General features: G+C 39.6%; 1 protein-coding gene across 2 annotated transcripts; it reads left to right on the top strand.

Moving 5' to 3' along the window:
• The first annotated feature begins 282 nt into the window (after nucleotides 1-282).
• ppm1ab (protein phosphatase, Mg2+/Mn2+ dependent, 1Ab) lies at nucleotides 283-9,485 on the top strand. 2 transcript variants are annotated; one of them, XM_029733424.1, is made up of 3 exons: nucleotides 283-373; nucleotides 4,274-5,183; nucleotides 8,690-9,485. In XM_029733424.1, the coding sequence occupies exons 2-3, from the start codon at nucleotides 4,296-4,298 to the stop codon at nucleotides 8,828-8,830; spliced, it is 1,029 nt and encodes a 342-aa protein (XP_029589284.1). In that variant the 5' UTR covers nucleotides 283-373; nucleotides 4,274-4,295; the 3' UTR covers nucleotides 8,831-9,485. The 2 variants fall into 2 exon arrangements, with proteins under 2 accessions (XP_029589284.1, XP_029589283.1); XM_029733423.1 differs by having other exon boundaries at nucleotides 303-520.
• The last annotated feature ends 6,947 nt before the right edge of the window (nucleotides 9,486-16,432 follow it).

The raw sequence follows: 16,432 nt of genomic DNA, 5'->3' as shown, positions 1-16,432 counted from the left end.
TTTACATTTGTGAAGATGAAATTTTCATTATCATTATCATTATTCCAAAAGAATAATGAAATGAATTCCATACAAATGTTTCAACTTATTTCTATCATAGGTAAAGAATCCAAGCAGTACATCTCTCCACAATAGTGTAAGATCTTCATAAATGTGTTCAATTATAAATCTACTGATGTCTTGACACAGTTTTCTTACATGAATACAATGCCAAAAAAGATGCAACAAAATGAGTCATAAGCCTTCTCAGTGCAGGCTATCTGACGTAAGACAATGGGTTATACGTCATTGGGTTCAATATGGGACTTTTATTTTGAAGACGAACCGCCTATTGCTCCTCATCGCTAAAGCTACTTACTTGACGGTGGTCAAGGTACTGACGTCGGCGTTTCATTCACAGTATTCCACTACTATCTGTTTTTTCAGATTCTACTTTAGCTAGCTTTTTAACCAATAAGTTAGCAGTTTGTTTACCTGACAGAATTCCCTAACGTTATAGCTATAGGTACTAGAGGATTTGGTAAGTAGCTAGTTCATTTTAGTTAGCGTTACGCAGCATCTTTGTTGTTGCATGCCAACCAAGGTAGCTTGCTAGCTCTACCTTACGACGTAAGGTTACTAACTTACGTTAGATAGCTAGCTAACCGGCTAGCTAAAGCTAGCTAGGGGCGTTGTGACAAAACAGAGCTTGTGATGTAATATTTCCATGCAAGAGTCAAATGTAGCTAGCGAGCTACTAAGCAGTGGGGCAAAATGCATCCGAAATTGTCTCAAAACTAGGTACAGTAATAAGCATTACTGTTGATATATTTAATTATCAATAAATTACAAGTCATGATGAGAGCAACATTAGCTAGCTAACGTTCGCTAACTACGTTACTCTTAACTTGATTTGAAGCTGTGTATTACATCATCAGTATGTTTGTTTCATCAAGAACGCTCCACTAGGTGTATGCTAGGCCTATATTCTGATATTCAGTTTTAATATCATAGCTAGTTACTTATTAAACTGTACGCTGAAGCTTTGTCATCCATCAAGCATACCCCTCCAATCTCTATCCATCTATTAACCCCTCAAACCTGACATCCATAAACATTTCTAACCCGTTTTTATCCATAAATCTCTCCAACTTCCCTTCATCCATTTATCCCACCCATCAACCTCCACCTATCTAGCGGTGCATTCAGGATGCTGTGAACGTAGTCTAATTAAACAGGCTGTTATACACAGCCTGAAACGTATGCCTGCAAAATCGTGTTCATGTCCCTTACAAGCCAGAATTTTGAATACAATTACTTTAAACTTTCTCTACCAATGGTCTGTGCAGTTTGTTCTTCAGCTGCTTGAAAATTGAGACAAAATATCTACTGGAAAGTATTGTTTAGCTGACTTTTTAGAGAGCCAGTAGGTATATTGTTGGTTCAGCACCCAGGTAAAGTTTGTATTTTTTCTCTCGTCAATAGACCTGTTGATTGTTTAGCAACAAAACTGAGCCGTTTGCAACTATGGGGCAAAACAGATGTGGCTGGCTTAGATTGTTGACAACAAGTAAGCTTTATTTAGTCTCCAATGTTTATTGAAAACATAAATACATTTGCACAATGAGCACTTGTCTCTCAAATACACTATATATACAAAACTATGTGGACACCCCTTCAAATTAGAGGATTTGGCTTTTTCAGCCAAACCCGTTGCTGACAGGTGTATAAAATCAAGCACACAGCCATGCAATATCCAAAGACAAACATTGGCAGTAGAATGGCCTTACTGGAGCTCAGTGACTTTCAACTTGGCACTAAAATAGGATGCCACCTTTCCGACAAGTCAGTTTGTCAAATTTCTGCCCTGCTAGAGCTGCCCTGGTCAACTGTAAGTGCTGTTATTGTGAAGTGGAAACGTCTAGGAGCAACAATGGCTTAGCCGCGAAGTGGTAGGCTCCACAAGCTCACAGAACAGGACCGGTTGAGTGTTGAAACGTGTAACGCGTAAAACTCGTCTGCCTTTGGAAGCAACGTTGGCACAATAACTGTTAGTCGGGAGCTTCATGAAATTGGTTTCCATGGCCAAGCAGACGCACACAAGCCTAAGATCACCATGCACAATGCCAAGCGCCGGCTGTAGTGGTGTAAAGGTCGCTGCCATTGGACTCTGGAGCAGTGAAAACGCGTTCTCTGGAGTGATGAATCATGCCTCACCATCTGGCAGTCTGGCGGATGAATCTGGGTTTGGTGGATGCCAGGAGAACTCTATCTGCCTCAATGTATAGTGCCAACTAAAATTAGGTTGAGGAGGAATAATGGTCTGCGGCTGTTTTTCATGGTTCCTTCTAGGTCCCTTAGTTCCAGTGAAGGGAAATCTTAACGCTACAGCATACAATGGCATTCTTGACTACTCTGTACTTCCAACTTTGTGGCAGTTTGGGGAAGGCCCTTTCCTGTTTCAGCATGACAATGCCCCTGTGCACAAAGTAAGGTCCATACAGAAATGGTTTGTCGAGATCAGTGTGGAACAACTACACTGGCCTGCGCAGTTCCCTGACCTCATCCCCATCGAACGCCTTTGGGATGAATTGGAACGCCGGCTGCGAGCCAGGCCTAATTGCCCAACATCAGTGCCCGATCTCACTGATGCTCTTGTTGCTGAATGGAAGCAAGTCCCCGCAGCAATGTTCCAACATCTAGTGGAAAGCCTTCCCAGAAGAGTGGAGGCTGTTATAGCAGCGAAGGGGGGACCAACTCAATATTAATGCCCATGATTTTGAAATTAGATGTTCGGCGAGCAGGTGTCCACATACTTTTGGTCATGTAGTGTACATCGTTACAGGTTTTGGTTAGCTAGCTAGCGAATTTTTGCCATATTTGCATTGACCTGAAATCAGTCAAAACACCTCAAAACAAGACATGCTATCAATAACAAGATTAAACAAGCCGAGTGGCGCAGCAGTCTAAGGCACTGCATTTCAGTGCTGGAGGCGTCACTACAGACACCCTGGTTCGAATCCAGGCTATATCACAACCGGCCATGATTGGGAGTCCCATAGGGCGGCGCACAATTGGCCCAGCGTCGTCCAGGTTTGGCCGGTGTAGGCCGTCATAAGAATTTGTTCTTAACTGACTTGCCTAGTTAAATAATGGTTACAAAAAAAATAATACGATTCCCCACATGGCAGTTTCTTGTCATTCTTGCTAGCAATCTGGCCATCCAGAATCACAACATGCTGACTTCTGCCCCTTGGAAGCGCACACATCATTTTCGGGATGTTGTCAGCTAACCCATCTATAACTATTGAACCATGCATGCCATGATAATGGTATAGGTATATTCTGAATCGGGAGGATGGCGAACAATCCAGACTTTTTTATTTAAAAAAATTTATAAATATGAAGAGATTCAGAATATACAATTTTCATTGCCATGACATGCTTGGTTCACTAGCTATTGATGAGAGAAAGTTTAATATTTGATATTTGGTTCTATAATTAATAGCTTTTGAACCAAGCATGACAAGACAATGAAAATGGTAAATTCTGAATCAGGAGAGGATGGAGAACAATCAACCTTTTTCAATCTTCAAAAAAACTTAAAATTCAATTCAAATAATGTGTGTATTGTTCTCCAGCCTCACCTGATTCAGAATATACCATTGTCATGGCAGGCTTGGTTCAATATCTATTGGCGAAAGGAAAACAAATATCCAATATAAAACTATACAATACTTTCCTGTGAATATTCTGTCAAATATTTTGGGCAGTTGAAGGACAAACCGCATAGACAACCAGAAGAGTAAGTTTAAATGTAATTTTATTCAACATTCTGGCTTGTAAGGAACATTTATATGATTTTGCAGGTATTAGTTTCAGGCTGTATATACTGTACCAATTAATTTTGTATTACAGCCTGTTTAATCAGACTACGTGAACGTGGAATGACATTGTTCAATTGAATGTTTGATTTACAGACCGTTGTCAGTAATAAGAGAAGAATGTGATTGTGCTGTGCATTAACATTGCGCACACATCAAAACTATTACATGCTTTAGTTTACTGCATGTTAATCGTTAGACAGATGTCTTCTGACAAATCTTTGCTCAGCAGTAATTGCCTTTTAGGCAAAGAAGAAATAGTGTTTGTGCTACCACAAAAGTAAATCTGTCCTCTGGCCTAGACAGTGATAGGAAAGAAATAGTTACAAACATGATCACTTACATTTTTTTGATTGTTCTGCAAAGGCAACTTAATTGATTAGCACATTTTTCTTGTTGTCATTTTATAGGATAAAGCTACCCAAAAAAGAAATGGGGGCATTTTTGGACAAGCCAAAGATGGAGAAGTTCAATGCCCACGGAGAAGGAAACGGTCTACGCTATGGCCTGAGCAGCATGCAGGGCTGGCGGGTAGAGATGGAGGATACACACACGGCTGTCATTGGCCTGCCCCATGGCCTCAACCCCTGGTCCTTTTTTGCCGTGTATGACGGCCATGCTGGCTCTCAGGTGGCCCGCTACTGCTGCGAGCACTTGCTAGAGCACATCACCAGCAACCCAGATTTCAGGGGTGGGGGTGCAGGACCAGGAGGTGGAGAAGAGAAGGGCAGGGCAATTCTGGACAGGCATGGACCCGAGCCATCTGTGGAGAGTGTGAAGAGTGGCATTCGCACTGGCTTCCTGCAGATTGATGAGCAGATGCGAGCTATCTCGGAGCGTAAGCATGGTGCGGACCGCAGCGGCTCTACTGCAGTGGGAGTCATGATCTCACCTCGCCACATGTACTTCATCAATTGTGGCGACTCACGGGCACTCCTCAGCAGGGGAGGCCGGGTCCATTTCTTTACGCTGGATCACAAGCCCAGCAATCCATTGGAAAAGGAGCGCATCCAGAATGCCGGTGGCTCTGTCATGATTCAACGTGTTAATGGCTCGCTAGCTGTGTCTCGGGCCCTTGGTGACTTTGACTATAAATGTGTACATGGCAAGGGCCCTACTGAGCAGCTTGTGTCGCCTGAGCCAGAGGTGTATGAGATTGAAAGATCTGAGGCGGAGGACGAGTTTGTTGTGTTGGCATGTGATGGCATCTGGGATGTGATGGCCAATGAGGAGCTATGTGACTTTGTGCGTTTACGTCTAGAGGTGACAGAGGACTTGGAGAGAGTGTGCAATGAGATTGTTGACACATGTTTATACAAGGTAAGGTCAGCTAGATAAGATTTTACAATGTAGAGGAGATTTGAATAGTCTACTTAAGTGTGCTTTGCTGTTGAATTGGCTACTACAGCATATTTCCCAGAGCTGGAACACTGTGCCAACTCAAGTCCAGGAGTTTTCCTGGATTTTTATGACTTCTTGCCACTTGTATTTGCACTTGAACTGGATAGGCTACTATGATAAGCAGAATATTAGCACTACTGGGTGGAGTGAGGGTTCTGTTCTCTAGCAGTGGGAAGGATGCGCCACACACAGCCCACATCAGCTGGTGAGCTGTGGGGCAAGCAAGCAATGTGTGTTTGCAGACAGGTAGGCTTCGCTCCGCCTTCGATCGAAAGCTACACATCGCGCAAGCGACTCTTTTGCTTCCCCGCAACCAACAGGCACCAGCCTACTATTTATCTTTGCCTGGTTAAGAAATACAAACTGTTTTACGAAATTGAAAACAATAGTACTGAGTTTAATAGTAAAACAACAGTCTATTTGTCTCTCTCTCCCCTTGTGTATAGAAAAGTAGGCTGTCTTTGAATTTGTTGTCTCGCTCTACCCTCCCAATTTCCCACCTGCATACCATAGCCAGTTTCTGACAGGACTCCTGTTAGTTTTCCCTCTGCATTAAAAAACATACACAAATATCAGTTGCCGATTACAAAAAAGTAGCTGATAGCATGTTACAGTTATTGTAAATAGTAATCTGGTAAATTTAACAGGAGCAATAGCCAATTCCGTTTAGAGACCATTCATCCCTTCAAAACATCATTATTGATTTGACATAACTATTGAACATTATAAAAAAAAATGTGTGTGAGCCTGTGTATGAAGGATGTATTTGTTTCATAAGCTATTGCATATTGCAGGCAATTATGACCATTGGCCAACAGGAGAAAAATATTTGCGTTACTTCAATGCTTTCATGAAAATCTTCCCGCCAGCCGGATACTAGTAAGTTCTGGCAGATTTCTTATACCAAATCCGAGCCAAATCAATAGAGGCGCGAATCTAGCAACAGACGAGCATTGAGACAGCAACACAGCAGTACGAGCGAGCAAAAAAACAGCACTAACCAAAATGCCAAATATGTCTAAAGCACGCCAAATCATTAGTTTAGCTTTCAAAAGTTTTTCAACCGATGGTGCAAAGATTGTGGCGCAATGTCAAATATGTAACAGAAAAATAGAAGAGACTGGAACCACCTCGAACTTCAAAACTCAGACCAAGTCACTCAGACTTGAGCACTTGGACCAGGACTCGAGCACTGGGACTGGACTTCAGCCATAGGGACTCTTGACTGGACTCGTGACTCAACCATTGGTGACTAAGACTTGGACTCGGACTCCATAGGGACTCGTGACTCGAGCACAGGGGACTTGGGACTCGACGTTTAGTGACTCGACAACAAAACGACTGTGATTTGCTGCAGACTGTATTGTTTTTTAGTATACTGAGCAAAAATATAAACACAACATGCAACAATTTCAAAGATTTTACTGAGTTACAGTTCATATAAGGAAATCAGTCAATTGAAATAAATTCATTAGGCCCTAATCTATGGATTTCACATGACTGGGAATATAGATATGCATCTAAAAAAAATCGTCCTCACAATGGGCCTCAGGATCTTGTCACAGTATCTCGGTGCATTCAAATTGCCATTGATAAAATGCAATTGTGTTCGTTGTCCATAGCTTATGCCTGCCCATACCATAACCCCACCTCCACCATGGGGCACACTGTTTACAACGTTGACATCATCAAACCGCTCACCCACACACCTGGTCTGCGGTTGTGAGGCCGATTGGACGTACTGCTAAATTCTGTTGGAGGCGGCTTATGGTCGGGAAATTAACATTCAATTATCTGGCAACAGCTCTGGTGGACATTCCAGCAGTCACCATGTCAATTGCACACTCCCTCAACTTGAGACATCTGTGGCATTATGTTGTGTGATAAAACTGCACATTTTAGAGTAGCCTTTTATTGTCCACAGCACAAGATGCACGTGTGTAATGATCATACGGTTTAATCAGCTTCTTGATATGCCACACCTGTCAGGTGGATGGATTATCTTGGCAAAGAAATGCTCACTAACAGGGATGTAGACAAATTTGTGGACAACATTTGATAGAAATACGCTTTTTGTGCTTATGGAATATTTCTGGAATCTTTTATTTCAGCTCATGAAACATGGGACCAACACTTTACATGTTGCGTTTATATTTTTGTTCAGTGTAAATGGCTCAGTTAAATAATGATTGTAAATCAGCCAGACAGTCAAGCACAGATAGTTAGTGGTACCTCACAAAGCTATCAAGATAAATTCAAGTGTTTGCCAGCTTCAATTTCAAGACTTTTTATCAGATATCAAATTAGATGTCCAGCAGCCATACCACCCTGCATCCCACTGCTGTCTTGCCTCTAAAGCTAAGCAGTGTTGGGCCTGGTCAATCCTAGGACGGGACCCAATGCCGTTGGAAGTAGTGTTGGCGGGCCCTCCACTCTTCACTAAAGATCTCATGGCATTTGTCGCAAGAGTAACCTCGCTTTCAATCCCAATTCTATGTCCTTTCTCATTTAAATGTGCACTCCTCCCCACACAAATCCAATTTAAAAACAATGGCTTGGTTTTTGACTGAAGTTTTGAATGAACTGTTAGAAAATGTAATGTACTGTATATTTAATATATGCCTTGACTTTATTACATTCTAGAGTTACTAATTGACCCTTCGCTGAGGTTCGCCCCCCTTGCAACCTCGGACAACATTTTCCCAGGAAGCCCAATTCCCCATTCAAGCACTGGTGAAACTGTGTTTCTAATACACAAGGAAATGAAACGCAGACTACCCCTTGCTAATCAGGAAACTCTTTGCTAATCAGGAAACTAGTGCTCTCAAATCGTATTGTAATGTTGATAGCAGATGGGAGTTGTATTCATAACATTGCTAACTTAGCTAGCTAACATTTTGAGAAAACAAGTTATATTAAGTGGCTAGCTAACTAGCGTATCAACATGTTATTGTCAATGAGACCATCTAACCAGCTGAGCTAGCAAATAATGTAACAAATGTATAATTTCGGATTAGAAAAAAATACTCCCAACAGGCTGTGCTTTTCAAGAATCACAGTAGCAAGTACTCCTGGTGTACTGTTCAGTTATTTAGCAATTCAAACGTACATTTTGAGGAAAACATATTTTTTTGCCATAGCCCTCACTGGCTTTCATGCCATTCAAATGTGAGCTTGTCTGAGGTGTCAGTCGTTGCTATCCATTAGAGCGCTACGATTAGTTGCCCAATATTCTGGGGCGGGGCTTGGAGAAGGGTCAATTGAAGGCATTCAAGAGACGTCTTGTGATTTTGTTCACGCTACATACAGTATGTCCATGTAAATCCACTCAAATAAGCATAATTTCAGAGTTTTTACAAAAGCATGTTTTATAGCAAAATGCATAACTTGCATTTCCTCTCTGTTCAACTCTCCTCTCTGAACAGGGAAGCCGGGACAACATGAGTGTGGTGCTGGTGTGTTTCCCTGGTGCTCCAAAGATCTCGCAAGAAGCTGTGAAGAAACAGGCAGAGTTGGATAAGTACCTGCAGAGCAGGGTAGAAGCTGGAGCATCTAAAAAGAAATGAGTTATGTTACACATTTCAAAAGAGCGAGACACCTATTGTTGTTGCGTAAACTTATGGTAGTACTTATTACTTACCAAAACAGAAACTAAATATAAAAGTACTCACAGAACCGCAATTTTAAGTGTGAAGGCACTTGAGTGTCTTTATAGGCACCATACTTTTTAATATGGTTTATCCTGGACTTAAAATGTCCTCAGGGGAAATGTAGCAATTTTTAACTTTAGAATGCCTAACATATATATATAAAATCATATTCATTGTCAAAATGTATTTTTTCCTCACAGATTTTCCAATGAAGCAAGCTCAATATTGTATCTTCTGGACCCGGTTTTTCAAAACGTTTAATCTTGATCAAAATTATACGGATTCTGTAATCCCTTATTTTGCAATCCAGGATCATATAAATCCGACAGATTTTTTTGGCCAGTGTTTCTGAAATAGGTAGGAAAGGACCATTCTGATCTACATATAAAAATGTTAAGAATCTAGATTACGAGTGCTTTGAATATGCGTAAACCATGCCATCTACTGGGTAGGATATATTACTACATACATGAATAAAGGTATTAAAGGACAAGTTCACTTTTTTTTTTACCAAATCTGTGTTTTGGATGTACGTTAATGTTAAAAAAGCGCTGAGACACTTAAAAAAAAATATATATTTTGGTTTTGAGAAACATGCCCCACCAGCGATTATACTTCCTCATGTTTGTTCAGCAGTTGTAGGGGCATGATAGAACATGAACAAAGGCTCCAAAAACACCAAAATACATCCTTTTAAATGTGATGCCGTATAGTGATGCAGGTCTTTAGATGTTATACACATGCAATTGTGTCATTCCGAAATGTATCCGCAAAGTTATATTCCATGTTGTGTGACTCGAGCTATACTTTTCCGTGTGCGCATGTGCGGGCTACACAGAGAAGTGTCGCTGGAGAATGTAATGTTGCGCATAAAGTCACTTTACTGCTTTAATCAGCTTTAATATTGCAGATATATTGTGGCTTCTAGCAATGTAATTGTCTGCATCATTTCCAATCCCCCATGTATATTTTTTTGTAAATATATACAGTACCAGTCAAAAGTTTGGACACCTACTCATTCAAGGGTTTTTCTTTATTTTTGATATTTTCCACATTGTAGAATAATAGTGAAGACATCAAAACTATGAAATAACACATATGGAATATCATGTACGAACCAAAAAAGTGTTAAACGAATCAAAATATATTTTATATTCTTCGAAGTAGCCACCCTTTGCCTTGATGACAGCTTTGCACACTCTTGGTATTCTCTCAACCAACTTCATAAGGTAGTCACCTGGAATGCATTTCAATTAACAGGTGTGCCTTGTTCATTTGTGGAATTTCTTTCCTTCTTAATGCGATTGAGCCAATCAGTTGTGTTGTCACAGTGTAGGGGTGGTGTACAGAAGGTACCATAATATGGTCTTTTACCAAATAGGGCTAAGAACAGCTCAAATAAGCAAAGATAAATTACTATTGACTATGACTTTTCAAACACCCAGCAGTGCTATTTGCAGAGTTGGCTCCAATTAAATGTTGCAATTTTTCAGCCATTCCTGAACCTGCAACCAAAAGCAAGCTACATATGGGCAGTACCAAAACAAGTAATCTAATGATTCTGACTCTTCGCAGCAAAATCTGCAGAGCTGGGATTTGTGTATCCCCCATACATATAACATTCTATTGGTTGCAAAATTGTTGTATAATAATTTACATTGAAAACTATGTTTTTAATCTGGTGTCATTGTGCCATAGAATCGGTACATTGAAAATCTCCTCCAAGCTATTTTGCAACCTGTATGGCGCAGCTGTCCATTTTTTGGTCCATAAATGAAACTGATATATTTTTTTATTTATCAGAATTTTCTTTAGCCAATTTTGGTCTTTAATGCAGGACTGACAGACACGTTTCTTACCTTCTCCCCTTTCCCACTTGTCTCCTCCATTTTTGTGGTAATGCTGCAATCAGTTATTTGTAATTTTGGATAGAGCAGACATTTCCATATATTTTTTGTTAACTGCATGTGTGACAACTACACCAGTCCTATTTATTATATAATTTACAAAGATTAGTTTTTTTATAGTTTTTCCCCAAATAATGATTTTTTATAAATCAATTACTACATTTGAGTTCTACCATAATACTTGTTCTAATATTTGGTCTGTCTTTTCTGGTGGATTAAGCTGAAATTTCAACCAGCTTGTTTTAAAAATAGCGATATTTTGGAGATGATTTCATTTTCAAATAACCGAAAGTGAGAGGTTGTAATGTGAATAAAGGGAAAAGGCCGTTATTGAACTCTGGGTGAATCATTTCTTACTAATCTGCTAGAGAACCAGTTCGGATTTAAGAATAGTTTTTGTATGACTGAAGCCTTTAGTGAGAGGTCCAATGCTTTAATATTTAATAATTTCTGCCCTCTGAATATTCATTATATAAATAGGCCTGTTTAATTTTGTCTGGCTTGCCATTCCAAATAAAGTGGAATACTTTTTGCTCATATCATTTTAAAAACCAAGTCGTTAGGTGTGGGAGCCTTTGTTCATGTTTTATCATGCCCCTGCAATTGCTGAATGAGCATGACAAATTATATCACTGTTTCTTAAAACCAAGTGAGATAGCAAAAAAAAGTGTCAGGGTACTTCAATAACATGTCATTTACATCCAAAATACAGATTTGGTGAAAAAAACTAAAGTGACCTTATCCTTTAAAAAGAATAGAGCCTGCATCACTGAACTTATGTGACACCTATACTGCATTCAATTTAACACAATTAAAACATTAAATACAGACAGTAGGCTAAACTTTGGTTTTAAGATGTAAGAATGTTTTACAAACATCCCCACCTTAGTTACTGTCCTCATAATAAATGTAATGCTGGGTGTCATTATGGATGCATGCATTCACATGTTTTTCCCCTCTAGCACATATTCAAAAGTCTCTGTACAGCTATTTAATTACACAGGGTATTTACAAATAAATGCAAAAAGTGGCGTATGTACGCATTCTCATGCACCAAAGTCGTGTCTCAGCTATTTTAAAAGCTGCACGGCTACTCGATGGCAGGGAAATTCTTGAAATGAATATTGTTCTGTATAGTTTTCCCTGTGGCTATCTATTCTGAAGTCTTAATTTTAGCCTACATGCTGTCATATTATCATGTTATAAATCATAGCATGTCATTTGAGGAAGGTCAATTAAAAATAAACTCCCAGAAGAAGATGCTTACAAAAACATAATTTGGAGCTAGCTTTTTCTTACTATGTAGTTTTGCCATTTTTGACTATCTTCGGGCAAAGTGCTGTTGAACTCAGGCATACATGTATGTAGCTATGAACTTTTTAACTCCCTCTTTTAATATCTGCCATCTGATGGCCATACATTTGCTTAAATACTTTTGTATACAATTGTGTTTTCAGTCTCCAGTAATTCCATTTAAAAGCATGTGCCTTTAATTCTAAATTAATTGTCCGAATGCAGTTTGGATAAGTGGAGAGTATACAGTGGAGAGTATTCAGACTTCTTGAGTTTTTCCACATTTTGTTACGTTACAGCCTTATTCTAAAAATCTACACACAATACCCCATAATGACAAAGCGAAAATAGGTTTTTAGAAATGTTTGCAAATTCATACAAAAATGAAAAACTGATTCAATTGATTGGACATGATTTGGAAAAGCACACACCTGTCTATATAAGGTCCCACAGTTGACAGTGCATGTCAGAGCAAAAACCAAGCCATGAGGTTGAAGAAATTGTCTGTAGAGCTCCGAGACAGGATTGTGTCGAGGCAAAGATCTGGTAAAGGGTACCAAAAAAATGTCTGCAGCATTGAAGGTACCCAAGAACACAGTGGCCTCCATCATTATTTCATGGAATAAGTTTGGAACCACCAAGACTCTTCCTAGTGCTGGCCACCCGGCCAAACTGAACAATCGGGGGTGAAGAGCTTTGGTCAGGGAGGTGACCAAGAACCCGATGGTCACTCTGACAGAGCTCTAGAGTTCCTCTGTGGAGATGGGAGAACCTTCCAGAAGGACAACCATCTCTGCAGCACTCCACCAATGACATCCGCTTGGAGTTTGCCAAAAGGCACCTAAAGACTGAGACCATGAGAAACAAGATTCTCTGGTCTGATGAAACCAAGATGTAACTCTTTGGCCTGAATGCCAATCGTCACATCTGGAGGAAACATGGCACCATCCCTACGGTGAAGCATGGTGGTGGCAGCATCATGCTGTGGGGAGGTTTTTCAGGGGCAGGGAGACTAGTCAGGATCGAGACAAAGATGAACGGTGGAAAGTACAGAGAGCTCCTTGATGAAAACCTGCCCCAGAGCGCTCAGGGCCTCAGACTGGGGCGAAGGTTCACCTTCCAACAGGACAACGACCCTAAGCACACAGCCAAGACAATGCAGGAGTGGCTTCGGGACAAGTCTCTGAATGTCCTTCAGTGGCCCGGCCAAAGCCCGGACTTGAACCTGATCGAACATCTCTGGAGAGACCTGAAAATAGCTGTGCAGCAACACTCCCATTCCTTCCTGACAGAAATTTAGATTATCTGCAGAGAAGCATGGGAGAAACTCCCCACATACAGGTGTGCCAAGCTTGTTGCGTCATACCCAAGAAGACTCAAGGCTGTAATCTCTGCCCAAGGTGCTTCATCAAAGTACTGAGTAAAGGGTCTGACTACTAATGTAAATGTGATATCAGTTTTTTATCTTTAATAAATATGCAAAAATGTCTAAATCTGTTTTCGCTTTGTCATTATGGGGTATTGTGTGTAGATTGCTGAGGATTTTGATTTATATAATCCATTTTATAATAAGGATGTAACAAAATGTGGAAAAAGTCAATGGGTCTGAGTACTTTCCGAAGGCACTCTATATTAGGCCAGAGATTGCTTTAAGCGATTTAATAAATAACAGCAAGCATAAACAAATAGTTGCATTACTCTTTCAATAGTGGGCCTTCACTTTTTTTGGTGAAGTTGGGCCTTGTTTTAAAATTTCCTTATTAATGATCTAATATTTTGAGCAAGAATTATTTGCTTTTTCACTGAATAACAAACACAATTTATTACTAAAAGGTAACACAACTGTAGGTCAACATCTTGATGTGCCCTGTATTTATATACTTTTTCACCCTAAGTTAATTTAATTTTTGCAATTTTAGAACCCTTCCCTGATGAATGCAAGTTATTATTTCAGATAAAATACAAAATAAACCAAGTTCCCCTAGCGGTTTCAATCGGCACCTCCTGGAGCAAAAATACAAATTCTTGCCTCACATACCACATATGTCAACCTTAGAACAAACAAATATTACAATGTCTGAAAGGTTGATCAGAAGTGTTTGGCTGTGTCTTGTCCTATACATCTTATTAAGACAATGAATGCACTAGTGTGTCATTCCTTTGCCTTAGTGGGTAGTAGGCTACCTTAATAACTTGTTCTGCATGCATATGTTTGACTTAGTCATCCATTTTATTTGCACAAGAACGACATGTTTGGCAAAACTTTTTTCTCTAAGTGATATTTCAAGATGTAGGTAATTAAGCCCTTTTTTTTAACCAGAGTCAACTCATGGATATGATGGATATTTGGATATTTTTATGTCTCTGCATCAGAGTATGTGAGCAGAGTTGAGCGGTTGGAAATCCCACTCATCGCTCACAAAGTAGTATTTGCGCACCGCGCCAGCACTCAATGTCATTTTCCCACTCTGTAAAAAAAAAAAATCACTCAGCGCTCACAGAAAAAAAGAAAGATAATTTAACAAACACCCTGTCTACTTTCGTAACTATGTACCATTTGGTTTTGAAGTAGGTTTCGAAGTAGGCTATCGTATCGTAGGCTATGTACCATTTGGTTTTGAAGTAGGTTTTGAAGTAGGCTATCGTATCGTAGGCTATTTAGCAAGGACCTACCTGATGATATGCGGCTGCTGTGTAAAAAAACAACTTGCTTTTTCTCTAATCTATTGATGATCAGTTGTAACTGTGGCTCTGTTGCGCTCACATTTTACAGTTGATAGACAACTTTCTTTAGCACTGTTCCAAACTTACTCTTTTAAATTTTTTTTTTTAATAATAGCCTATTTAATCATCTAAATATCTCTGATGCATGTGCTCATTTGTTGTCTTGCTATCAATTACACAGGTTGTGTGACCTATTTCTTGGTTGAGTCATATCAACACCTCTGCTCATTAGTGGTGGGGTAGGCTTAATAAATACAATAGAATATGTCTAATTAAAAGAACAGTGATAAAGGAAATAAAAAATGCTGGGCAGAGCATGCCCAGAGCTTGTGAAGCTGTACCTGAGCATTTTTTAAATATGCTCCTGCGAAATTACGCACGCTCTGCTACTTGCTCCACTCACATCCTGGAGATATTTCAAATTCCAGAAACTACCTTAAACTTCCTTCAAACTGCATGCAGAGACATACAAATGGTATCCATGAGTTCATCTGACTCTTGGTAAGTAGAAAAAGGTTTAATTGCCAAAATCTTGAATTGTCCCTTTAAAAGATTTGCAACTTTGTATTTTTAAGGGAAATTAAGCAAGCATAATGTGTCACAGAGACTGATGCTATATTTCTACATTGGTATCTGTATTTCTGCTGGTTTGCTTTGAAGTTAAATCAGTGTTTCCCCTATATGCATTCGTGGCCGCCACTGCAAAAAAATAAAAATAAAATACTAGAATATTATTATTTTTATTTTTAAATAATTTTGGGATGCTAGAACATTTTCAGTGTTAACTTAAACAACTAAAGCGAGATATGAAGTATGTAGAAAAGATAATGGAGCAATATACAGTAATTGTACAAAACATGCTCTTTCCACTGACCAGGCAATTGAGACATGGATTGTGTGTGTGCCATTCAGAGGGTAAATAGGCAAGACAAAATATAGAAGTGCTTTTGAACAGGGTATGGTAATAGGTGCCATGTGCACTGGTTTGAGTGTGTCAAGAACTGCAACGCTGCTGGGATTTTCACACTCAACAGTTTCTCGTGTGTATTGAGAATGGTCCACCACCCAAAGGACATTCAGCCAACTTGACACAACTGTGGTGAGCATTGGGGTCAACATGGGCCAGCATCCATGTGGAACGCTTTCAACACCTTGTAGAGTCCATGCCCCGATGAATTGAGGATGTTTTGAGGGGAAAAGGGGGTGCAACTCAGTATTAGGAAGCGATTCCTAATGTTTTGTACACTCAATGTATTTTTTTCTGAGATAATCTTTGAGAACTAACAATCACCAAAAGTATAACTAGACAGTCAGGAAGAATCTAAAATTCAAACAATGTCATGGAATGGGACCCCCATTGATTTTCTTAGAATGTTTGAGTCACTCCGATAGCATAAGAACAAATGTGTGTAAAACATTTGTATAATTGCAGGAAATTAACTTTAAAACTGCACATTTTCTCTCAGCCCCATGGCAAAATGTGTAGAATTGCAGGAAATTAAATTGCAGTTTCAAAGTTTTCTCTCAGCCCCGTGACAAAATGTGTAGAATTGCAGGAAACTAGATTTAAAACTGTAAAATGTTATCGCTGCCC

The sequence above is a fragment of the Salmo trutta genome, chromosome 35 (genome assembly GCF_901001165.1).
Source record: "Salmo trutta chromosome 35, fSalTru1.1, whole genome shotgun sequence".
NCBI classification, from domain to species: Eukaryota; Metazoa; Chordata; class Actinopteri; order Salmoniformes; family Salmonidae; genus Salmo; species Salmo trutta.
This window is presented reverse-complemented; position numbering and strand designations above follow the sequence as displayed.

Coding starts and splice junctions, on each gene's coding strand:
- ppm1ab (XM_029733424.1), top strand. CDS start 4,296: ATGGGGGCATTTTTGGACAAGCCAAAGATGGAGAAGTTCAATGCCCAC. Junction 5,184..8,689: donor TTGACACATGTTTATACAAG/GTAAGGTCAGCT, acceptor CTCTCTGAACAG/GGAAGCCGGGACAACATGAG.